General features: G+C 47.7%; 1 protein-coding gene across 3 annotated transcripts in view; it reads left to right on the forward strand.

Moving 5' to 3' along the window:
- Positions 1-26,067, forward strand: part of LOC142767301 (uncharacterized) — a 103,848-nt gene that overhangs the window by 72,213 nt on the left and 5,568 nt on the right. For 2 of the 3 annotated variants that reach the window (XM_075868741.1, XM_075868742.1), the window contains exons 5-14: positions 2,041-2,082; positions 4,733-5,431; positions 6,814-6,837; positions 8,470-8,628; positions 12,635-12,782; positions 14,074-14,236; positions 14,749-14,873; positions 17,377-17,521; positions 19,020-19,190; positions 24,403-24,564. In XM_075868741.1, the coding sequence (XP_075724856.1) occupies positions 2,041-2,082; positions 4,733-5,431; positions 6,814-6,837; positions 8,470-8,628; positions 12,635-12,782; positions 14,074-14,236; positions 14,749-14,873; positions 17,377-17,521; positions 19,020-19,190; positions 24,403-24,564 (1,838 nt within the window). The remainder of the gene's footprint in view (positions 1-2,040; positions 2,083-4,732; positions 5,432-6,813; positions 6,838-8,469; positions 8,629-12,634; positions 12,783-14,073; positions 14,237-14,748; positions 14,874-17,376; positions 17,522-19,019; positions 19,191-24,402; positions 24,565-26,067) is intronic. The other variant, XM_075868743.1, reaches the window with a different exon arrangement.

Below are 26,067 nucleotides of genomic sequence, written 5' to 3' on the forward strand. Positions count from 1 at the left end.
GTTCCAGAGCATTCGTAAGTCGCAAGTAGAAAGACCAAGGTTGACGTGGCAACGCTTGTAAATGAGGATTTGTGAGAGAATCAGGGATACTGCTGAAGCACTCACTGAACGCATTGGCGATGTCACTTGGATGGCTGTAGCCGTGTGCTTCAGATTTAATTTTCGAAATTTGCTCATGACTTTGATTATTTGAAAAATCATTTATGACCCGTCAATTCCGCCGTGTATTATTACCATTATACAGATTGTTTTTTTTTTTACTGAAAGTAATCTCGTTTTGCACACTGAAGTGGGGCAGCTAGAGTGTTGAAATATTTCTTAAACCGAACGATACGTTCAAGGTGGAATGGTTCGTAATTCACTTTTTGTAAAGCGGTTTTTTTTTAAGATGTATTGAAGTAGCGCTTTCGTAATCCAAGGTTTTCTAGGAGTACTAAAATGACGAGTGATGGTATGTGTATAATCGTGCATTCCTTGGTGCATTGAGTAACTGAAGTCAAAAATAGCTGATACACCTTCGCAGTGCAGGATTAGTCTATTACGATGGTCCAGTCTGCTGATTGTATACCATATATACGTTTTTTTAGAAGCAAAACGTATCCTCTCTTTGTATTGCTTACCCTTGTAATCATCCTTACCTATACAGTAAGAAATATAGGATACGAATCTGTTATACTGCTACTGTGCTCAATGACTCCTTTTGCATTATCTAAAGCAAAATTGGTTAGCACGTGGTCAGTTCTGTATTAGCGAACAGGGTGTCTAACTAAAAAGAAAAAGCTTCATTTTTCAATGGTAAGCTTCGTTCATTGACCGCGGCCGGCTTTGTTCAGAGTATTCCACGCGTCCGAATAGGTTCCCTTAAAGGTCTTTCGTACAAGTTTCGCAGCGCAAGAACTTTTGGCGCATGCAAGCACATTAAGTGGATATATCTATTGACGTAAACATTCCACGGATACTGCGGTCTGTTTGACCGCGACGCACAAGGTTCCCAAAACTGTCGAGGTATGTTCCTTAGTTTTATCAAAAAAGCCGCATTTATAATGCTGTTAGCAAGGTAAGATATTGGGCTAGTCGGTTTTCCAAGACTAACAAACTGCGCTACAGTTACTGCGAAATACGAGATAACGAACGCTTGTAGTGTCCGCTTGCCTGCTCCCCGGGTTCGTATTTCGCAGTAACAGTATAGCACACTTGTAAAGCGATAGCGTTAGGTAGCCCGTGTCGCAGTAATTCCGCCATCGGCGTCGGCACCGCTGGTTGTGAGCTAAAAATCGTCCGTGAGTGGAAAATTGAGAAAGCAGAAAACGAAATGAAGAAACATATTTTCGGTTCCGTTGGGAATCGAACGCGGTCCTTTTGCGTGGCAAGCAGCTGTCCTACCTCAAAGCCACGATTTTAAGTGCAGCTGCTTCGGGAAAAAAACACTACATAAATGCCATGTAGTGGAAGGAGTCTCCTTAACGCATTTTGTTCGACAGGTGCCACGACGAAAACGAGCCCATTCGGCGATTTGTACGCGTATTTGGGGGGCCATCAAACTACGTCGAAAAAGGCCGGGATATATATGTATTGCAGCCATCGCCGCTAAAAAGACCCAGGAACTTTCAAACAGCTCTAAACATTAGACAACTACGTCCATCTAGCGGAAAACATATCATGCCTTTCCAGAGGCGTTGGTCAACCAAACAGCAAACGTTATTTAATGTGCTGCCCTCTGTGAGGCATTGTGAGACTCTTCATGCCCCTTCAAAAGGGCGCACATGGGTCCGGGTTTCGCTATCGCGTTCACCCCTTAAAGGCGAAGCTTAAGGGTGTCTAATTTTTGTTTAATCTAATGCTGTTTGTACAGCCATATGAGGGCAGCAGTTGACGAGCACAGGAACAGGTGTTTTTTTTGTATGGTTTAACGCAACCACAGAAACTAAGAGAACTAAATAGGAAACGAAACAAAAAGGACGAATGAGTCTGGATAACGAGTCGCCCGCCGTTGCCCTACTGAATCCACAACTTTATATTTCCTTCTCATCTCTGTTGCAGCACCAACTACGAGAACAACCCCTTCTCCACCACATATACCGCGTAAGTCAACTTCAAAAGCCGCACGTTGCTAAGCGACTGGTGCATCGCAACGTGGCCGAGTGGCTGCGGAGTAATGACACTGCGTGAGATCAACGGCACGGATTTCATACTGCAGCAGTCCCATTTTTTGTGGGGAAAGGGCAGAAAAATAATTGTTTAGAATAACAGAGCTGAGGCATAGAGTTTCTAATTATACACTCGAGGGAACTCTGGCGCTAGTGTCTATGGGAGCTGCAACGCACGGCGTTTGAGCGAGCATGGAAATGATGGGTAGTACACACATTTGTCTAATTTTCGTACTTCTGGCCTGCTTCTGGCTCCGTGTGTGTTCGTGTGACTTGGAGCTGTTTCTTTCACGAAAACATAAATTAGCAAATGTTCACCATTTGTGCTTCACAACCTTATTCTTTTAAGCTTACTGTTTCGAATCAGGTCCCTAAGTTCAAAAAGGTTCGTTCTTTCTTTTAAAACAAAACTGAAACACGGCAATAAACGAAGCCGCAAATACGATTCGCCGCCCGCAAATACAAAGACAAGGCAGATGTGTGTAATACCCATCATTCCCATGGTCGCTGAACGATCGCAGCGCCAGAGTGCCCTCTAGTTAATTTTGGGAAACTCTATGAGCTGAGGTACAAGTCGGTGCACATTTCAAAAAAGAATGGGGCTTACGAATGCGGACACAAGAAGCAAGTCGGGACACCACGAGCGTCTTGATTATGGTGTCCGTGTTTGTTGGCCCTGTTCTTTTTAGAATAACTGTGTAGCACGCTTTGATTGCGATTGCACGTTAAGAACCCTAGGTAGCTTCGTTGCTGCATAGTTGGAATCACGCCCTGTAACTCACGCAAAGCGAGTTATTTGCCTGGGTATTAACGCATGACCTAACTTTCGGGCAGCCGGCGCCGGAACGTGAGGTCATGCTATCATACCCAGACAACATTCACATCAGGAAACTGGAAATCGCAAGTGACCACGATAAAAGATCAGACTAGAGTAATACAAGGGGTTGACCAGCAGAAGCACCGGGATTAGGAGAACATTAATTCTTGAAAGACGGCGCACTCAAATGCACCTGTGACCGGCGCACCTTAGAGGACCACGTTTCTTTGTAACCCTCTCCTTAACTCGTGGTCCGATGAATAAATATCAGTTGTTCACGCCCACTGGACGACCTTATGCCCGCCCATAGTAGAGTACGAAGTACACTAAATCGTTACTCACTTTATCCAACACACCATACGTATGTGCTGTGAACAGGGACGGCGTCTTGGTCTCCTGTTGTAGAGCACCAACGACTCCAAATCATTTAACACTATTTCTAAACATAGTGTGGCTTTTTTTTAAACTGGTACAAGCGTACTTCGTACTTTAAATCATATACTATTTAGGCTAAATACCGGTGGGCTAAATAGGTATGAATGTAACTGGGATGGTTTTCTGCTCTCCCATATTAGAGTACCAAGTACTCTAAATCGTTACACTTTTTCATACACACACCAGCTTCTCTTCCGTAGTAGAGTAAACTTGAGTCGACTCAAGGCTGGTGTAAGAGCACACTGAATACGAATACACAAAGAAAGGACACACACACACACACACACACACACACACACACACACACACACACACACACACACACACACACACACACACACACACACACACACACACACACACACACACACACACACACACACACACACACACACACACACACACACACACACACACACACACACACACACACACACACACACACACACACACACACACACACACACACACACACACACACACACACACACACACACACACACACACACACACACACACACACACACACACACACACACACACACACACACACACACACACACACACACACACACACACACACACACACACACACACACACAACACACACACACACACACACACAACACACACACACACACACACGCGCGCGCGCGCGCACGCACACAAAGCGCTATGTGTGTGTAGCACACACGTAGCGCTATGTGTGTGTGTGTGTCCATTCTTTGTGTATTCGTATTCTGTGCGTTCTTACCCTTCTTAAAAATGGAATACCAACATGCCCACCTTTCCACCTTGATCAAGGCTGGTATTAATGATAAAGTTAAGGATATATATTAAAGGTACTACTCATTGAAATTTTTCTCGCCCGAACTCACTCGAACCAAGTCTAGCCATATTTCTTCTTGACTAGACTGGCTCCAATTCAGTCTCACCAAAATTTTTGTCTGTCGTACTCACTCGGAGCCAAACTTGAGAAAAATATTACTTTCCCGGATTCACTCAAACACACGGCTCGTTTTGAGTCTGACCCCCGTATTCTAGAACCTCCCTTCACTCAACGCTTCGCCTTCACTTGGAAAAGCCGACGGGAGTGCCATCTTTAGGCACGACAAGAAACTGCATATCAGCGAAAGTCTGCTGCGATTTTTGAGTAGCGTAGCGTCATTTTCAGCCGAGTGATGGCGCAGTGTTCAACTCTGTCAAGTGAAGGGTGAAAATCGAGTCGAGGAGCATTTGTGAATGCGGGGGCAAGTAAGCCGACTCGTGAGTGACTGTTGCCGACTTATGAGTGTGGAGACGTCACCACAACGTTGTCCGTTTCTCTTCGCAGCCGCGCCACCAGTCGTCCCTACGACTACGAGAGTGCCGCCTACATGGCTACCGCCGCCGACTAAACGGACAACGGCACCACTTCCCACAACAACGCCGACGACAGCGCCACCGCCAGCCGCGACTTCCACGACAAAGCGGCAGACGGTAACACAGACCACGCCAGCGGCAAAACCGTCATCGACAAGCCCCCCAACGCGAACGCCACCAAGTAGAATGCCGAGAACCACGAAGCCCACGATGACAAGAACCACGAAGGCGACCACCACGAAGCCCACGACCACGAAGCCCACGACCACGAAGCCCACGACCACGAAGCCCACGACCACGAAGCCCACGACCACGAAGCCCACGACCACGAAGCCTACGACAAAGGCGTCAACGACCACGACGCCGACGACAACGACGACGAAGCGCACAACGATGACGAAGCAGACAACGACGACGAAGCGAGCGACGACAACGAAGCGGACAACGACGACGAAGCGAGCAACGACGACGAAGCGAACAACGACGAAGCCAACAACGACGAAGCGATCAACGACGAAGCGATCATCGACGAGGCGAACAACGACGAGGCGAACAACCACGAAGCCAACAACGACGAAGCGATCAACTACAAAGCGAGCAACGACAAAGCCAACAACGAGGACGCCGACTACGGCAAGCACCACGACAACAACAGCATTTCCCGGAACACGTAAGTTCGGCGTAGCGTGCTTGCGTATAAACGCGTAACCGTGGGAGGAGGACTCGACTGCTGGACCGCAAGTCGGTGGATTGAAACCCAGCCACGGCGCCCTCCTTGTTTCAGTGTAAACGAAAATGCTTGATGTCAGTGTGCCTAGATTATAGTGCACGTTAAAGAACCCCAGATAGTCGAAGTTTGCGGAGCCTTCCAATACGGTGTGCCTCATGATCATATCGGCGCATATCGGCGTTTCGGAATGTTAAACCCCAACTGTACTAACCATGAAGGAAGGAGTTCACTCGAATACTGGAGCATTACGTCAAGTAGGCAACCTTGGACAGCGAACTCTCCTTACCTGCTGTGAAGGCCGGGATTGACGTGCTAACAGTAGAAAGCAAGCTAACCTCTTTTACGCTAGCTCATTATCGAAATCAAATAAAGCATCGCTGCGAAGCAGTTCCACATGACACGAACATTACGTCGTCCGTTATAATATCTGATAATGAAAGCATAATTCAAAAATCTTATGCACTGTTTAGTATCGCCAAATATGTCTTTATTTATTCTTTATTCCGTTAGTACAACAATTTTTGCTCGTTGTAGTGACGTTCGACTGGACATCTTCAAAGTCCTGCTCTTCGCAGCACTTCTGGACATACCTGAGAACATGTCCAGAATTCCATTTGGAATTTCGAACCATGACGAATGGTCGCATACTCAAAAATTCCGGCACCTTTGTTGGCGTTGCTGTTACGGTATTCGTTCGCGACACAAAATACGCGTTTTACTTCACGATCATCTGTTGCGTACTCGCGGCAGTCTTTCTTAAATTATAACAGGTAGTTTATCACTATCGCTAACAAGACAAGTATGTGACAGCTCCACCTTGCCGGTGCTTCCTACAGAGCAGTAAGCTGGAAGCTTTCAAAAAGGGGGCTCGATTTAAATTGGGAACGATGCAGAGACCGACGGAAAGGAAACTAATAGGTGTAACCCTTAACGGACAAGAAGAGAACGGAGTGGAGCTCGGATTAACCGGGCGTAATGGATATCTTTAGACGGAATCGAAAAGAAATAGGGCATGAGTATGGCATGTAGCCCGATGGCAAGGCACCCACTAGTGATTAGAAGTAGCAAACTGGACTGCACGAGAAGGCAATTATTCTAGAAGGGGGCTTGAAGTAAGGTGGTTAGACTAAAGGAAGTTTGCGGTGCCATCGTGATCGCACCGAGCACCGACCTGGGTTGATTGGTGAGACACGGGAGAAGCCTTTGCCCTGCAGTCGGCTTAGTCAGGCTAATGATGATGACGATATGTAGATTTGCATTTCCCTGGCGTGTGTACCGCTCAACCCGCCCACTTTCTTTCTCTTCCTTGTTCTCTTTTGCAGCGTCAAGACCTGGAAAGCCACCACGTAAGAGAGTCACTCGTGTTTCTATTTGCCATATCTTACACTCACGCCACGTCATGTTTCTCCGCTGTCCCTGTGATGAAGGGCCCCGAGTAAGGAGTAACGCTGTTTCCCTATTCAATTCATCTTTTAACAGTATTTATTTATTTATTAGAATACCCTCAGGGCCCGTAGGGCATTACAGAGGGGGTGGGTACAACATTTATAACACACAAGAAAAAAAGACAAAATAAAGAAACAAGTGTCAGATGCGCAAATCAGGAAGGCAACATAAGTCAACTAAAAATGTATAAGAATTCAAGCACATACAAGACAAAGATAGATAATGGAAACTGCGTATAGTTACAAGCATTGCTGAGAAATTGCAGTCTTGAATAACAAAGGGTCTGTTATTGTTACAACGGAAGAGGGAAGGTCGTTCCAATCGGTGGCTGTTTTCATGAAGTATGGCTTGAACATTGGCACTGTTTTCCATAGACAGCCTCCTACGGGATGTATCGTGGATGACGCGTCTCTATGCGCCTTTTGGAACCAGGTGCATAAAGCCGTATAAGCATTCCCGAGAAAAAGAAGGAAATTGGCTGCTAGGCACTAGCGATGTCTGAGAAAACAGCGGATGTGGTGACTTTTCCCTTCCTCTTTTTTTTCTCCTCCTCACTGAGATCAATTCATGTTCCAGCAAAGCGGACTACGAGAAGATGGTTGTGTTGGTGGTAGTGGTTAGAAGAGAAAGGAGGCGCCTAAAAAGAGGGCAGGCGGGTTGGTGAGAGGGATTCGCTCCCTACCCTCTCTTGACTCCTCACCCTCACTTCTTTGCCAGCCCGTGCTGTACTACACTATGCATGGTTATGCTAAGCTTTACCCTTACCCCTCACCCTCGCATCAAACTTCCCATGCCCACTCCTTGCTGTACTATATTGTATACACAGCTACGCCAATCTCTAGCATCTCTCCTACCCACCTGCACGTCGCCACGACTCATACTTCCCTTTCCTACATCTTGTATACCATACATGGCTATGCTATTCTCGCGCCTCTCTCTGCTTGTTTTCATTTTATCCTCACGTTTATTATCCTGATCCATACCCCAGCGACACAAGCACATCATGTGGACACACAGCGACACTCGCACACGTGCTCTGGGAGTGTAGAACAACTCCTCCCGACACTATCTCAAACAAGTGGGAGAGGTCCCTCAGGAGCTCACTTCTCGCCGACCAGCAATGGGCCGTCCAGCAGGCCCACGAAGCGGCCGCCAGGTACTCCCTGTCGGTCCCTACGTGGGAGACGCCCGCTACGCGCTAAGCGCGTCCTGCAGGACTGAAGTAAAGTTTTTTTCATTCCATTCCATAACTCCTCACCCACTTTCCTTTTCTTATCCCCCCTCCGCTTACTATACTATATTACACATGCCTATGCTTTGCCCACACCTCGTTTTGTGCAGCTGCGCCAACTTTTATTTGGCCACCGAAAACAGCTAGAGCTTATTAAGCTTCAGCGACCATGCTCTCAAAGGAATGCATAGAACGAGAACAGTTAAGTGCAGTCGCGTGGTCGAGACACCTGACCCGTGGATCGATTCGGGTGTCCCTTTTAATTGCCATCCCTCCACCGCTCATGCTGTCCACCTCGCAGGTCGGTTCACGCTCATCTGCGCGTTCGAGTTTCTCACCCGGTACGTCTGGGGTCCCGTTCACCAGTGCACCGACTACGTCTACATGCGGATGTACAACTACGAACACCACAGAAGCGGCGACCAGCGGATCGAGTTTACCTCGAAGAAACTGGAGAATGGTGAGTCGACAGGTGGTCTCAAGGATGCCATCCCTGCAGGCGTTGTTGCGCTGTACGCACTCGAGCAAGGTAGGACTGGGGCGCTGGAGATCATGCCGATGAGAAAGGAGAAAAATTCAAGAAGGCCTTGCCCTACTGAGGAAAATGGCGAGGCTTGGCGTGCGCGTCGCTAACACGCTGTGCGAGGTGCGTCAATGCGGTTGATTGGGCGAGTTGGTCATACATGATTGCCTAAAATAAGAGCTCACTACGTAAACGCAGACAGGATAGACAGGCAGTAGGATTGACAGGCGGGCTAGTTGGTACAAATTCATTTTTAGAACACATAAAAGAGCCCGTGTTCGAAGTGATGAATTGCAGTAGGGTTGACAGGCGGGCTAGTTGGTACAGCGTCTGCGCTTGTTTGTCTCTCCTCTTGTGTCCCGTTGGTTTGCGCTTCCAATTATTCCATTATGAGGATAGACAGGGACAAGCGCTTACTACCAAATGAAAGTTTATTCGGAAAGCTGTGAAATATACAATGACAGATGAAACAGTGTCGTGGCACATACGATAAGACCCAAATCGCGAAGCAAAATAACAAAACCGATAAAAAATCTATTCATTCATTCACAAAACCTTATTTGTGTCCTGAAGCCCGGTCTTTTCAGACCGAGGCGGGCCACGTCCACGTCGGTACCATCAGGCCGAGCCTTGTGGCGTCATCGAGGACCTTCTGGACTGTCTGCCCCACTTTACCAACGGCCACTGTGCCTTGGAGCGAATAATAACGCCTATGGCGTCGGCGACTGTCCAAAAACGCTAGCTCCTTATCAGACAGAGCTATTGACGGTTTGCTCAAGCAAGTTAAGTGTCCACGCGCGATGTATGCAGCTTCAATTATAATCCTTGTGCGCTCATCTTTGTGTTTGCTAAGTACGACTGTGTTGTCAAACTGAACTTCAAGCTACATCTAGTGACGTGCTGGGCCAGAAAACTATTGCTGCCGCTGTGAACATTGCAGGCAGGCTCCCGCAATCCGTCGTTAAAGCATCTCTCAGTTTGTCCAATATAACAGGCACCGCACGAAAGCATGATAATGTGAGCAAGGTTGCAAATATGTAAGCAATGTTGCAGTACGTTTCTTCGCATTTTCTTACGTACTGCAGTCACTTTGAGCATTTCTATCTATCTATCTATCTATCTATCTATCTATCTATCTATCTATCTATCTATCTATCTATCTATCTATCTATCTATCTATCTATCTATCTATCTATCTATCTATCTATCTATCTATCTATCTATCTATCTATCTATCTATCTATTTCTATCTATCTATCTATCTATCTATCTATCTATCTATCTATCTATCTATCTATCTATCTATCTATCTATCTATCTATCTATCTATCTGTCTGTCTATCTGTCTGTCTGTCTGTCTGTCTGTCTGTCTGTCTGTCTGTCTGTCTGTCTGTCTGTCTGTCTGTCTGTCTGTCTGTCTGTCTGTCTGTCGAAACATCTCGAATGGTGCGAGTGCCACCTAGTGAACACCTCACGTGCTAGGGGTGCCTACGGCATAAAAACTACGGCAACCAAGTCTGCACCTTAAGGATCTTTGCACTTTAAACAGCAACACCCTTTCGCGTATATTACCAAACACTTCAGACTTACTCGCAAACAGGCCGCGGTACGCAAGTGCGCACCACAGGTAATTGACTGCATAGCTGCCCAGCAACGCCAACAACACGCATGGTCAAGAAAAAACTGTTGGCTCAAAAGGCTAGAACTGAGGTGGGGCAAAGCATGCAGGGAATCGGCATTTCAGCTCCATTAACGCGAAACCAGGGAAGGGGCAAAAGATGCAATACGCTTTGATTTGACGCGCACGCTGTGAATATTTTATTGTTCGACTTCGCACAAGAGAGATCTCCCACCAGCAGTACATTGCAGGTCGAGATCCAGTACCTATGCATACAGGGTGGGCGGAGAGCTGTTGTGCAGCGCAAGCAGTGAGCTTTTTTCGGTACTGACGATCGAGTCATTAAGACTTGTGATCCTCGATTGGCTTTAATCCTTCCATAGTAGAGTGTATATATTACTCTAAATCGTTACCCATTTTTTCTAAACATTACAGCGTTGGCAGTGGTGGGTGGGCATAGCGGAAGGAATATAGCCGCAGGGACGGCTTTGTGCTCTCCCATGGTAGAGTACCAAGTGCTCTAAGTCGCTAAATACTTTTCTAAACACACAGCTTAATATTCGCCCCATAGTAAAGTACATGTACACTGAATTGTAGAGGGCTGAAGCTCCTCTTCGTGTAACCTTGTCTTGCATCAGGCGTAACCGGCAGTATCGCTGACAGACGGACGGACGGACGGATGGATGCTTCACCCCACTCATTAATCATTCACTCCGGGTATATGCTGTGATTTTTTCGAACACCTCAGTTGCTAGTACTCTTTCATTCTCGTTTGATGATAACCGGGACCAGAGACAGCTCACGGCTCTCCCGTAGTAGAGTACGTGCAGTGCTCTAAAGTGTTCGAAACAACTGTAAACACACAGCTCGAACAGTTTAATGCGCTTTCGTAGTAGAGTATGAAGCACTCTAAAAATCGTTTAACAATTCTTCCAAGCACAGCTCCTTAGTGCCCAGCTGTTTCGTCCGCGTTCGTCACGCAGAGGTTCTTGGATGCGGGACACACGAAAAGGTTAACAAAATAGACTAGTATTAATCCTAATGGTTACGAAACAGCATAATGCACCTAGACGCACAAACCTTTAATACTAATCACAAATTATGGACCTTAGCACCTAGCCGTGTTCATCAAGCTCACTGTCCACTGTCATGGTTGTTAGAAAACTATTGCTGTAGTCGAAAAATGGGCGTATGTGAATCAAAAAAAGTTCACAATAGACTGAAAACAATTATAAAGTGAAAGAACAGTACGAAACAGTGACAAGCACAAACCCTTAATACTAGTCGGCGACTTCAGCGCAGGCATTACGGACCTGGTTTCGCACACTCGTCATCATTCACGTCATGTAGATCCGTCATTTCATTTTGGTTAAACTCGCTAGCAGACGCTGCCTGCGTCGCGTCGGCGTTGTCTCTCGCAGGCGATCGAGTGCTCGTTCTCGTTTCTTGTGATCTGGTAGTTCAGCGTCCGTCGCGGAAAGAACGTTTCCATAAAGTCAACGCGGGTCCTTCGATCTCTCTCGCCACACGGCCAGCGCTGAGGTAGTGGCGCCCTCTCTCGGGCGCAAGCGAATGAACCGTCACCACAGCAGGTGGCGATGCACGCCGAGACCCGAAGATGCTTCGTCCCTAAAATTCGCATCCAAGCAGGAACTCAACCGAATAGTTTCGTGAGGCAGTCAGGTATTTGACCAAATAGTCACGCCAAGTCTATAAACTGCTCTTGAAAAAAAAAAGCCCTACGCAGCTTACGAAAATGACTGTCTAACCTTATAGAAAAGCGGTAAGCATTAGATATGTACTTATATATTGCAACACTGGAACCTGTATACATGCTTTAGTGTTCCGATTGTGGTTCCAGTGTTTGCTCCCCGTTTGTAGCATACAGTCTAATACACATTGCAGTTGTATTCCTATAATTTAATAAGCTCTGTCCAAGCGTTGCTCCATCCTAGAGGAGTACGCTAACGAATGAAATTCACATCGTCTCACTGTAAAGTGTACTGCGTTAGGTTAATACTGACGTCTGTGCTCTAACGTGAGTGCTGGCGTTATGTCAGATGATAAGTTACGCATTAAATGCCAGTGTAATGGATTTACTGGTAAGACCACAGTTCCAAAAAACAGATCGATCTATGTCGCAACGCTTGACTCAAAGCCAGAAAGCCAGCGCAGGCAGTTATTCACAGAATGTGGCGCACAAAACGCTGTCCCAGAAGGCGTGGAATCTGCCGAACTTTTATATATACACATAGACACTTATGTATTTATTTCGAATAGTACCTCACTTGCTGTCTTCGTGGTTTTTTTTTTGTCCGTGTTCAGCGATTGGACTGAGGATCGACTGGGACATCGGCGATCAATACAGACAATTTTTCCGTGTGGCTGACGTCCAAGCGAGGCGAACATATCTGCAGTTCCCTCAAGCCGACCTTTACATGGGCATGTGGGGTATGACCTACGTCCGCCTCCTGTGAGTAGACCATGGTCACGTGTTCTTCTATAATGTAAAAACAAAAACAAAAAAAACAAGTGTGTGGTGTCCTGCATCTGCATCTCGGAGCGTATAGCTATGCTATCTGCGTTGGGAAAGTCACTATTACTAATATAAAAATACAAAGTCAGTGACTAGAAGCTATAGTTTCAGTGATATTGGGGGCAATAAGAATATCGTGGCATGAATGTGACTTGCACGGGCATGCATGTAGTGACCAGCGTAAGTGATGACGTGCTGTGTTCGAGCCAGGTACTGTTTAAACGATGCTCAGCTTCTGTCCGGCCGGGATGGTCGCATTTCGGTGGAAAGAAAACGTTGAAGGTTTGTGTACTGTGTGAAGTCGATGCACGTTAATGGACACCAGATGGCCAAAATTTCTAGAGCCCACTAATGCAACGTGCGTATCATACTACTCATATCACGGATTTGACACGCAAGATACCCCAGATAATGTTGAGCCAGAATGCGTGGTGTTTTGAACGTTTGGCTAGATGTACAGTATGGTCCACTGTTAAAGAGAACACTCTAATGCACGTCATCGATATTCCTGGCCATTTAAGAGCTAGTGGATTAAGAAACATTCTTCATGCAAGTCAGTATTCTGTCAAGAGGAGCCGGAACTTTTAAACACCAGTAGTCTCACGCATATATAAGCCGCTATGATTCCGTAAGATAGCGATACCTAAACATCCTGCTAACGCAGGTGTTCCCTTTAACAGTGGACCCATCTGTAAGTATTATCTCGCGCTAGCGACCAGGTGTCTCGTCTGGGTACCAGGATGTTTCTTCTGAGTGCCAGGATGACGGTGTTTACTTTTGGCTTAAGGTCACTTGAAGGCTGCAGGCAGCAGGAGCTGAAAGCATTTTATTTCCCTGAGAATTCGCACAAAACTGAACAAAAGTGTTTTTGCAACGGACATTAGCATAGAAGTGTGGCAGTGTGGGCTAGTTGGTATGCCATGACGATAGCTATGGCGCGAGAACGGAATGACGACAGAGAGTGTCCTTCTAGTCTTCGTGTCCTCCTTGTCTCCTTGTCGTCGTTCTGTTCACGCGCTAAAACTATCGTCAGGACATTAGCATGCATGGGCAGCTAAAGAGTCCTTAAAATCTTGCTACTTCAAGACTCCTACGCGGGGCGGCTTTACGCTCTCTCATAGTAGAAAACTTAGTACTCTAAATCGTTAACCATTTTTTTTTTCTAAACACACGAGGAATCGTTGAGAAGAGATAATGAACGAGGCTGATTGCATTTTTTTCGCTGCAGGGAGAGCCTGTGGACCATTCAAGAGATCAACAGGTCGATATACGAGTTCGTTCGCACGCCCATTCACTCCTACATAAACTACACTCGCTTCGAAGGATTCGCTATCATCAATTCCATAGTGCGCGACAACAGGGGCCACCATCAGGCGAATGAGACCTACGTGGTAAGGATTGTTGTACACTCGTTGTTCTCTCGTGATAGTTTCTCTTCACTACGTGCACCATCGTATCCACCACAATGGATCAGTATAGGTACACGGTGCTCTGCTGCTGACCCTGAGGTCGCGGGATTGATCTCGGTAGTGGCGGTCCCGTTTCGGTGTAAACGAAGTGGTTGAAGCCCGACTGTATGTCGGTGCACGTCAAAGAACGCCACAAGGTCGAGATTTCCGGAGCCCTCCGCTATATGTACCTCGACTCCCATAATCATAATGTAGTTTTGGAACGTAATGACCCGCAGGTCGCAGGATTGAATCCCGGCTGCAGCGGCGGCATTTCCGATGGAGGCGGAAATGTTGTAGGCCCGTGTGCTCAGATTTTGGGCGCGCGTTCAAGAACCCCAGGTGGTCGAAATTTCCGGAGCCCTCCACTACGGCATCTCTCATAATCATATGGTGGTTTTGGGACGTTAAACTCCACATAACAAGTCAACTTATAATGACAATCTTCGTTGCAGTACAACATCTTCAAAGACCCCCAGTATCCCATATTACTGCCAGGATGGAAGTTCATCCACACCATGAGTATCTGGCCGTTCTGGCCAGTCCGCCTGCCCCTGGAGAAAATAGTACACGTCGCCAAGTAAGCCAAAGTCGGTTCTATGTCGAATCAACGCCTCCTCTAGAAAGATGCCTGAGGAATGGCTCACGCTCCCAGTGGAGTTGGCCTGCCTTCAGTTTTAAACAAGCTCCACGCGGTGGCGCTCGCGACCGACACTATGGCGACCGTCGTAATGGCGACCGTCGCCGTTATCACGGCGACGGAGGGTAGCAGCTAAGCGTTCTTCATCTGCGGCCCATAGCGGCGCGTCAGTCCAGTTGTTCGAGATCTGCAACTGTGCACCACTGTTTCAGAGGCTACGCAAAGTGTTGCGTTGTTGCACCGTCCGCCACAGGTGACGCTAGTGACCAAGAACATTTTCAAAATGAAGAAGAGAAAGGGTGTGGCAGGTGTTTTTTTTTCTCATGTGGCAGGCATCTTCCTAGAGGAGGCGTTGGTCGAATGAACTACCAAATTGTTGTCGCTGCTGATCAGAGTGCTATAGCGCTAAATCAAGGCAAGGATGAAAGGCAGGCGAATACTTCCAACTATAGGTTTATTGTACAATAGGAAAATATGTAGTAGGTGACAAAAATACGTTAAGAACACGTCTATGCGGCGACCGTAGAGGTTCAGAGAGAGGAGGGTAAATGCTTCCTGGATAACCATAAGCTAAATAACAGGCGAGAAAAGAGGGGCCAAAGTTTCGTTTTTAAACTCGCCGGAATTTCAGTACTCAACGTCACGTATTTCGAAAAGTTCTTGTATTTTGGCCACGTTGGTTCGACGAGCTTTTCCGTAACTTCGCATGTGGCCCCCATCAGAGGACCTAGTATTTGCCACTTATTGTTTTCCGTGCCTAATAGATGCCGATTAAAAACTACGTAGGGCACTAGAAGATGCCGTCAAAAATCTGTGACGTCATGCCGATTGGCGCGGGAACTAGAAGGTGGCGTCGCCATCCCGCATTTTTTTCTTTTTTGCGATTTTCTCGCTTACCAAGCGTCTTGTTGCAACAAGCATGATAATTTCAGCATCATGAAATGTAATTTACTGATACAAAGAAAATTGCTTTTTTTTTTTCGAAACTGTAATCTCTCGTCTTTGAAGCACACAGAGTTCAAAGGCAAGAGAGTACAGTTTCTTTCTCGCCTCCACTACGCTTCGTACAGCTACTACCCCCTCCTCGACGTTTATTTCCTAATGAAACACGTGTTCTGTCAGCACAAGGCATGGAGCTATAGTCGGGATTTCGCGCGCTTCGACTACGTGCTGCCATTTCCGCTTGTTTTGTGGCAAATGCAGAAAACGAAATCGGGTCACTTTATGGCGCACGATATTGTCAGGTGGTCGGTACGCTGACGAAGGCAGTAGCCGACGTGTCGAGAGATAAAAACTTTTTATTTGGCCGAACTTAATGGCCGGGAAAAGGAAACTACAGCGTTGCACACTGCGAATTGATAGCGGAGAACAGAGCGACGATAAACTGATCCGTGGCAAGGCGCATCGGCATTTATACATGCGGCGACGGATATTCGAACGTTGTGGCCGCGTTCTCAGGCAATCGTGGCTGTTGGCGGAAGGTATCATCAACACGTGTACTAGGTTGGCGACGTAAAACGTAATAGGGAGTTTTAGAATAGTGCACCGCGAGCCCTTGCGGTGTGGTCACCGCCTCTGCGCATGCGTCGTAACGCGAGTCGACGTTCGCGGACCGCACGCAAAAAAATCCGAAATTGTGTGCGGTGATGGCGGCCCGCAAGCGCTGATTTCGAGGCTACGGTGTCGCTGCGATCGTGCTTTGCGGATCGCAGTAGGGCAAACGCTATTCTAAAGCTCATATGGCGCCCGCTACGACCGCATCGCTTGCAAGCGGTATTCTAAAACTCCCTAATAACTAAAGGGCGCGTGTGACAATATTCCTGTGAGACAAGGCATAATGGGCATGCGACTGGAAGGCAGAGCAGAGCGCGAGAAAATTCATAACAGATACGTTTCGTATGTCCACCAATCGAAAGCGCATTTCGTTCTGACGTCCCATGAACAAACTGCTACGGCACAAATTGTGCCGTGAGAACGCGAAACGCCGGGAAGTAATATCGTTCCTCGTGTATTCGGACCTTGTTTAAGGACCCTCTAAGAACGCTCTCAACATTCTTACCCCGTATTCTTGAACGTCCCTTCACTCAACGCTACACCTTCACTTGAGAAAGCCGATAGGAGCGCCGTCTCTGGGTACGGCAAGTCACTGCATATCAGCGATAATGTGCCGCGATTCTTGAGTAGCGCAGCGTCATTTTTGAGCCGAGTTGTGGCGCAGTGCTTATCTCTGTCAAGTGAAGGGTGAAAGTCGAGTCGAGGAGCGTTTGTGAATACGGGGGTTAGTGTCCTTTCTTCTTTTGGTGTCGTCATCTCTGTATTTTTTTTTTCCCCGCTTAAACGCTGGAATTGCATTGGAGTTCATGATTCTAACTATAGCCCAGCAAACTGTCCAAAGTATTGCCTTTGTGAATCGCGAATGATTCCGCCTTCCTGCGCGCTTCAGCTTTCCGGACATATTCGGAGTGAGTACGAGCAACACAACGGAGGAACACAACACCATCTGGTTCGAACCGAGCTACAACGCGCCGGTCAACTGGATATCGCCTCCCAATCCCATATACCGAGCTCACAACGGAACCAGAGGCATGGTGAGATCGCGCAATCTTTACTGCACGGTACTAACCTTAACCTAACCACCTACCTAACATGAAAGGTCACCGGGTCCCTTCAGCCTATTGCTCATGAGTTCAGGTGCGAAAGTGTACTGTGAGGCATTCCCACTTCTCTTGAAGCCTCCTCGGGTCGCTTTAATCAACGTTGATGCACGCTTAAGTCACTCGATTCACTCTTCAATAACTTTATTTACATTGCTGTACGTTCATTCATCGTTGATCAGAATTCATGTATGCCGTTTCACTCTTAAGTCTATTCAAGGCACGCTGATTCACTTTAATATCGCTTTTCATTCACTTTAAAAGTTCCCTGAAACGCCTTTTTTAAGTAACCATGCATGGAATGGATTCGCGAAAACAGCTTAATGCCTCACGAATTCAATGCCGCAAAATGTTTAAGAATGTACCTATTACGAGCGGAGTTGCAAAGATTTATCGCACTCTGCAATCGCTATCTCTCTTCTCTCGTCCCGACGAAAGCGCTGGAAGCTAAGAAAAGAAGAATGACATGGCAAAAAAAAAAAAAACGTCACAGGCACCTTGTGACCTTCACCAATTTCCTTTTTTTTTTTTTCAGTATGATTGCGTGCGCACGCGTGGACAAGTGGCGGCCTTTTGTGGCGATTCCTGTAACGACCGAGCGCGCCATGTTCAAATCAGCCAAATGACTGATAGATGGCCTTATAGGAGTGATTTTTGAGCTTCCTCCGTCATTTGTCGAAAGAAATCAATTTTTTTTTGCTGATTTTGATAATTTATTGTGAATTCAACGGCGCGTGCTGCGCTATAATATTCGGCTCGCGTGTTTTTGGGAGCCTGTACAACTGATCGGTAGCGTTTTCTGACCATGATGAAAAAAGTTTTGACGGGCCTCTTTCTACTCCCGACCCAATGACGCCTACCCACTGTAGTAAAGTGGACAGGCGTCATGTTTGGCTGGTGACCCAAAGCTCGCGGGATTGAATCCCTATCGTGGACGGTCACAGAGTGTTAGAGGCCCGTATGCTTAAATTTAAGCGCAAGTCAAAGAACGGCGGGTTTAGACCAAAATTTCGGGAACCTCCCGCCACCGCGTGGATTTGGGACGCACAACCACCGGGTTACCATAAATAGTTGGTGGTTTCTGTCATATTAAGGGGCCTTAAGATGCCCCTTAATGAAGAAGAGGAAATGGACATGGGCCGGGCATGTAGCGCGTAGACAGGATAACCTCTGGTCATTAAGGGTAACTAACTGGATTCCCAGAGAAGCCAAGCGGGTTATAGGGGGAGACAGAAAGTTAGGTGGGCAGATGAGGTTAAGAAGTTTGCAGGTATAAAATGGCAGCAGCAAGCACAGGACCGGTTAACTGGCGGAACATGGGAGAGGCCTTTGTCCTGCAGTGGACGTAGTCAGGCTGATGATGATGATGATGATGATGATGATGATGATGATGCCCGATAAATGACCGCCCGGTCTTCCTTTTGTCACGCAGCTCGACATCATAGCGGAGTTCCCCTACTGGAAGCAACTTCTGAACCAGAGCAGGGTCTGCTTTTCAGTCACCACGTCGATAAACTACGGGCACATAACGTCGCTGCCCATCGACTTCCACAACGAACTGAACATCGACTGGTTCAACGCGTTTCGCTTCCGCCGCCTCAACGTGAGTCGCCAATGGTCTTCGATTGCATTCCGTTAATGAGATGTGTCGTATACTATAGTGTGCGTGCGTTATTCTGAAATGTTTTACACAAAGGCTATATAGAACACGATATGTATGACATAAAAAAGAAGGTCTCGATCGTTGAATACGCTGGCCGAACACGCGGAAACGTCTGGACACAAAATAGACTGGGATAACGCAAGGATAACAGAAAGAGAACAGAACTGCTCGTGATGGCTTTATCTCAAACCAACGCCTCCTCTATTTAGATGCCTGCCGCATGAGAAGAAAAATAGCTGCCACTCCCTTTCTCTCCTTCATTTTAGAATGTTCTCGGTCGCTAGCGTCACCTGTGGCGGACGGTGCACCTTTGCATAGCCTCCGAAATAGCGGTGTACAGTTGCAGGTCTCGAACACCTCTCGACTGACGTGCCCCTATGGGCCGCAGATCAAAAAAAAAAAAAAAATGGCAGCATATCCACGGGGTGGATGATAGAGAGTGGGGCGAAGCATTCGTCCGCGTATTCGTTCTTGCTTCCGTTCGTCCGTGCGTCCATCCATGCGCCCACCCATGCGTCCATCCGCCCGTCCTTGCGTGCATCTGTACGTGCGTCCGCACGTCCATCCATGCGTCCGTCCATGCGCTCGTCCATGCATCCACCCTGCGTCCGCCTGTTCGCGCAGCCATCCGTGCGTCCGTCCATGCATCCGTCTGTGTGTCCATTCGTCCATCTAGTTAACACTCCAAGTACAACAATCTCGCATCTTTTCATTATATATTCCGCATATAGAAGCACCGCCATCCAGCAGACATTCCAAGGACTAAACGAGAGGTGGCACACGCACACTTTCTTACGGCTTGCGCTTCCTGTCTACTTCCCACCTTTAACCACCTCGAGTTCATGGTATATACTAGTTCACTGTATTCATGGCACTGCGGCCCAATGCTCGCTAAACCTTTCTAAAACCAAGGAGGTTACGCCCAGCGAGTATAACGTAGCAACCTTTTCTTGTCAGATACTGCTCAATGTACATGCCAATGGCTGCTAAGAGGTAAGTAGAGACAGAAGAATTTGGCTTTTAGTTAACGCGAACGCTGCGATTTTTTTATTGTTCAACAACGCACAGGAGAAATCTCCCACCGGCACCCCCTTGGAGGTCAAAGCGTAGGACATGTTACGTACTACGAGGGACGAACATGTGCCGCTTTGAGGGGCTTCGCCCCTAAAACGCTTAGCTGATACCGCCCGCCGCCGTGATGATAGTGTCGGTCGCGAGCCCCACCACGCGGAGCTTGTTTAAAACTGAAGGCAGGCCAACTCCGCTGGGAGCGCGAGCCATTCCTCAGGCATCTTTCTAGAGGAGGCGTTGCTCATATCTATCATTTCCAGACAATGGCGCACACATTCAATCTAAATGACCGAAACTTTCCACACGCCTACTCACGTTGATTACGTTACATTTTATCACGTACATAACCGAACTGCTCGCATACTCGTTTTTTTTTTTCAATTGTGACCAAGGCTCCCGCATGGGGGCCGGAACTTCGTGCGTTTATTTGCTTTTAATCGTGATCGGTGTGTTGTTTTAAATGTCTTCATACTGAAATGTATAAAATATCGCTACTAGTCTTCAGAGGTTTCTTGCGAAATGTCGCTGCGCTGGTGACTGACCTCGTATAATGGCACTTGTTTGAGACGGTAAGGTGCGTAGAACCGTAGGCATGTGCAGCCCCCCCCCCCCCTTGTCGGAGCAGTCCAAAGGACAACGCACTTAAAAAAAAAGGGCAGATCCCACATACAGTGGAAATCGAGGTTACGCGACGCACGATTGAGTAAGGTTGATATGTCACTTTAAAATCAGCACAACGTTGTGAGGCGGAGGTAAATTGCTCCGTACATGACTTCCATGTTATGATTATGTTGTTTGAACGTGGGAGTTACCTTCGTCATCTCTTCACGTGCCGTAATGCCAAATGTGGCATATATTGAGCCAGCAAAACGGCCGTCAGTGCGCTCTGAGCGTAGCACGTAGTCATGTTTTACATGACACGCTTATCACGATTATTATGTTTGGACGTGTCCTTTACCTTCGTTGTCAATTCAGGTCACGTGATTCCAAACTTGGTATACGTGGAGCTGGCGAAACAGCCGCGAGCGCATCATGTGCGTGGTATGTTGCCATGTTCTTACATGACACACGTGTCACAATTGTCATGTTTGCACCAGTCCCATACCTTCGTCGTCCATTCACGTCTCTTTTAATACCGAATTCGGTATAAGCGAAGCTAGCGAATTGGCGGAGAGCGCACTATGAAGCGCCCATATACTCCGACGTAACGTTGACGCGCTGGGCGCAGCGGCGCTACGATAGCAAAATGCGAGCAATGTATACGCCAGGCGCGACCGACGCGACCTGCGTCCGTTGGCGCGGCCCGGACACAACCGGCGCGAAATGCGACATGCTGAATTTTGCTCCGACTACATTACCCAGCCAGTTCCACGTCTGCCTCTCTTCGTGACCGAGGGACGCCGGGCGCGCTCAACAGCGCACGCGTCGAAGGAACCATAGCCTCCTAGATTAACCTTGCCTGCCGGATGAGCGCGAAACGCCAGTCATCTATGGCGGCGCTACCTGCGTAGGGTCAAGGGTCTTTGTACTCGGCCTTTGAGATCGGCAATTTTGGCGTTTGCTACTAACTTCAGAGGCTATGCCTTGTATTGAAAGAGTTGCTTGCTGAATGACGGCGTCACTTACGTAGGGTTGATTATAACTACGTTTACGCCTTTTTAAAACTTTTTACGTTATTTTTCTTGCATATAGGCCCCCAAAACGTAAAAACATATTTGAAGACACGCCTACTTAGGTGGCGCCATCACCATAGTTCCGACAACGGCCGCTTTCCAAGTGACCGCCGATGATCCGGCAGGCAAGGGAAATCTATGAGGCTATGAAGGAACGCAGCGCGGCGCACGCCTGCAAGTATACGGCATGCAGATCAGCGCCTGGCGTGGCATCGTGTATTGGTGCCTTGAGTGTGGCATGTAGTCATGCTCTCGCAGGACCCGCATCTCATGATTATCATGTTTTCACCAGTCACATACCTCGGCCATCCATTCACGTGATGTAATACCATTTGGCATGGGTGAAGCTAGTAAAACGGCCGCGACTGCATCGTGAGTTTGGCCTTTAGTCATGTTGTTACATGACACGTATGTCATGATTATCATGTTTAGGCGTGTCATTTACCGATGTCGTCTGTTCGCGTCACGTAATACCGAATTTGATACATGTGAAGCTAGCGAAACGGCCGCGAGTGCATCACGAGCGTGGCATGTAGTCATGACTAGTCATAACTTGAAAATTATGAAATTCATGTCATAATTTCCACGTTAGGGTCTGTCACGTGTGTTCGTTATGCAGTCATGTCAAACCACACCAGTTTTGCAAGATGTCGTGTGAACGAAACCACCGAAGAGCAGGGTGACCACGAAATGTAAATCGTGACATTCATGACATACACGGCATGATTTTCATGTTCTGACGAGTCAAATTTGCTTGTCATACAGTCTTGTTGTACCATACCAGTTTTTGTAACGATGCAATTATCGGGACAGCCAGTAGAGCTAAACGTTGTAGGCGGCTAGATAGATAGATAGATAGATAGATAGATAGATAGATAGATAGATAGATAGATAGATAGATAGATAGATAGATAGATAGATAGATAGATAGATAGATAGATAGATAGATAGATAGATAGACGGATGGATGGATAGATAGATAGACGGATGGATGGATAGACGGATGGATGGATGGATGGATGGACGGATGGACGGACGGATACGCTCAAAGTCGCCGAAGTTTGCTAAGAAATGCCTCGCATTTAAAAATTGCAGCATATCCACAAAGTGAATGATGATGAGTGGGGTGAAGCCTCGAATGGTTTTATTGCCAATCGGTGCATCATCCGCTGGCCGCGTCCGTCCGTCCATCTTTCTGTATGTCTGTCCGCGCGTCCGTTGATCAAGTAAACACTCCAAGTACCACCATCTCGCATCTTTTCATCGTATACAAGTACCGCCATCGAACGGACGTTCTAAGGATTGAAACAAGAGGTGGCTACTACATGCAAGAGGCGCACAACCGACTCCTTAAAGGGCTTCACGCCTACAAACAACCGAAACGTGATAACGCACTTCTCGCAGGCATGTTTTCGCTCCCTGGTTTTTCTCTAATAAATATATAAAATAATTAGTTCTTGCAATGCACCATTGTTGTCGAAAATCTGACCCCCGTATTCACTAACGCTCCTCGACTCGAATTTCACCGTTCACTTGACAGAGTTGAGCACTGCGCCGATGTTCGGCTAAAAATGACGATGCGCAACTCAAAAATAGCAGCAAATTATCACTGATATGCAGTGACTTGCCCTGCCTAGAGATGGCGCTCCCATCGGCTTTCTCGAGTGAAGGTGGAGCTTTGAGTGAAGGGGCGTTCTAGAATACGGTGGTGAGTGGTCGCAGACGAGTAAAAGTATGCGTTAAACTTTGCGACGCCATGCCCGTACTATCCCGCATAGGTGACCAGAAAGAGGGGCACCCTTCCCCCTTTCCAATCTTGTGCGCACGCCTACGCGCAGAACACAAGGTATTGCATATTACAACCATTTAGTGGGCCAACGTGTTCCCGTCTACAAGATTAACTCGGCGTACGAGCAATAGTCGCTGTACTACAATAATAGCGGCGATAGCAGTCGGCGGTAGTGTGCTCGTCGCTGGTGCGATTGATCAGCGTAGCCGTTGGAGCTCGCGGTAGCTCTAGAGGGAATTCAATTGCTCACGTCATGCGCTAAACCTTACTGTAATAGCTGGGGAAAGACAACACAGGAAATATGAGGACGCATAAACGCAGTACACTACCTGCGGTGTCCAGTGTACTGCGTTCCAGCGCTCGTCCAGTGTACTGCGTTTCTGCATACTCACTTTTTTTGTCACCGCTTTTTTCCCAGATAAGCATGTAAAAACCCGCCCAAATCAGTCGTGCTTATCGGAATAATCTGAAATAATCGAAAGGATTCGCAAGCATTCTGATGCGGTATGCGCCGAGAGGTTCTAACAGATTGTTTGGGGTGTGACATCAAAATAAGAAAATGGGTGCTCGTGGCAACAGGTTCAGGGATGCTGCACAATGTTTCTTCCTCGAATGTCAGTTCACAGGTATCAATGAAGGCAACAAGAAGCTGAACGTGGAGGACATGGACATGCAGTACGAGTTCGAGAACCGGAGCCAGTCGCACATGTGGGTGCACCGATACCCACTGGGCATCGTAAGCGTCTTCGTCTACGACGATGCCACCACTCTGGCCCCTAAGGTACGGACGACTTGAGCGTTCCACGAAAAAGAATGCCCGTACCTCCCCGAAGGGAATCGTGAGGAAATGCGAATGCATTCCTTGCGCCGAGAGAGGGCACCGTTGCCGTCAGACAGTCGCCTTCACCAGCTTCTGACATCGCCTTGAGAGGCACCCAGCCAGCGAACGGTCTAGAGTGAGGAGCGAGTGGACGGGAGAGTGGGGCGCCAGTGTTCTCGGCGCGGCGTTAGCGTTTCACTGCGGCGTCTCGAGAGTGAGGCGCGAGCTAACGGAAGAGTGGGGCACAGGGAGGAGAGAGAGTGAACGGTGAGAGAAGCAGCATCTAGGTACTGCATTCCCCCTCTCCAACACTCTCTCGCACCACATGCTCCGGTTGCTAGGGGGGATAGGGTGGCTAGAATGAGGAGGCGTGAAAAGCGGCTGCTGAAACCGGTCCCCAAAGCGCGCCGATGCCGCTTGGAGCACTGCACGCAGAGGCGCGGGTACCCTTACGCAGGCGACATACGAATGAGCGTATGCTGCTCTCCGCAGAAATCTCTCTGACGCAGTTAGACGCAGGCCCGTAGCCGGGGGGGGGGGGGGGGAGGAGCTAGGGGCCTCTTTTCTCCTAGTTTTTAGCAAGTGCCCCTCTCCCCGGAAAAAAATTTCTGGCTACGGGCCTGCTCTCACGCTATAAGGCGGTCAGCTATTTTCGGTGAAAACCTTTTTTATTGAGTCAATGTACGACAATACTTGAGATACTTAAGGCACGTAATGTCTTACGTGGCTTAAGTATCTCTATATTTTTCGCCTCGGAAAACAATTCTCGAGAAGGCATATGAGCGAGACCCGACACCAACTTTTGTGGATTTCGTAATATTGCGGTTGCTTACGGCAGAACTGCAGGTGTGTTACGAGACGTTGCAATTACTGGAAGGCTTCATATTACTTAGATCATGTTAAGTTCCTTCATCCACGAGCACAGACGTCGGTACAAGAGCCTCGTTTTGCTGCTCCGCCGCGAACGCACAATCTTGTGCGAGTCGCAGCTTAAATTCTCACTTGGCATTCAATTATCGGTTTCCGAACGTAGAAGTTTCAACAGCCTACAATTGCTCATTAACTTAGACGAGTAACGAATTAAAAGTGCCAAAACGTACGTATGTCGCGAAGCCTCTGACTCGAGAATCGTCCCCAGCAGCAGAAATAGAGGAGACACTTTTTTCCCAAAAACATAAATTTATTTCCATGCATGCCGAGGTATTCGTGCTCTGCCACTAGAGTACACATGGCTTAACTCTCCGCCCTTTCTTTCCGTCTTTTTTTTTGGTTCATGCCTTTCAAAAAAAGTGGACACGAGTGAGGCAATAAAATCGCACCACACTTTTGGTCAAGAGAGCACCATGCTTTGGGCAGCCAATTTGTTGTGTCTCGCCAATCCCTTTCAGCATCTCTAAGGCCGACTTGGCGTGAAGACGTGCTGAGCTCAAGAAACGAGTGATTTTGTCCTCAAGGTTCAGGATG

The sequence above is a fragment of the Rhipicephalus microplus genome, chromosome 7 (assembly GCF_043290135.1).
Source record: "Rhipicephalus microplus isolate Deutch F79 chromosome 7, USDA_Rmic, whole genome shotgun sequence".
In the NCBI taxonomy this organism is placed as follows: domain Eukaryota; kingdom Metazoa; phylum Arthropoda; class Arachnida; order Ixodida; family Ixodidae; genus Rhipicephalus; species Rhipicephalus microplus.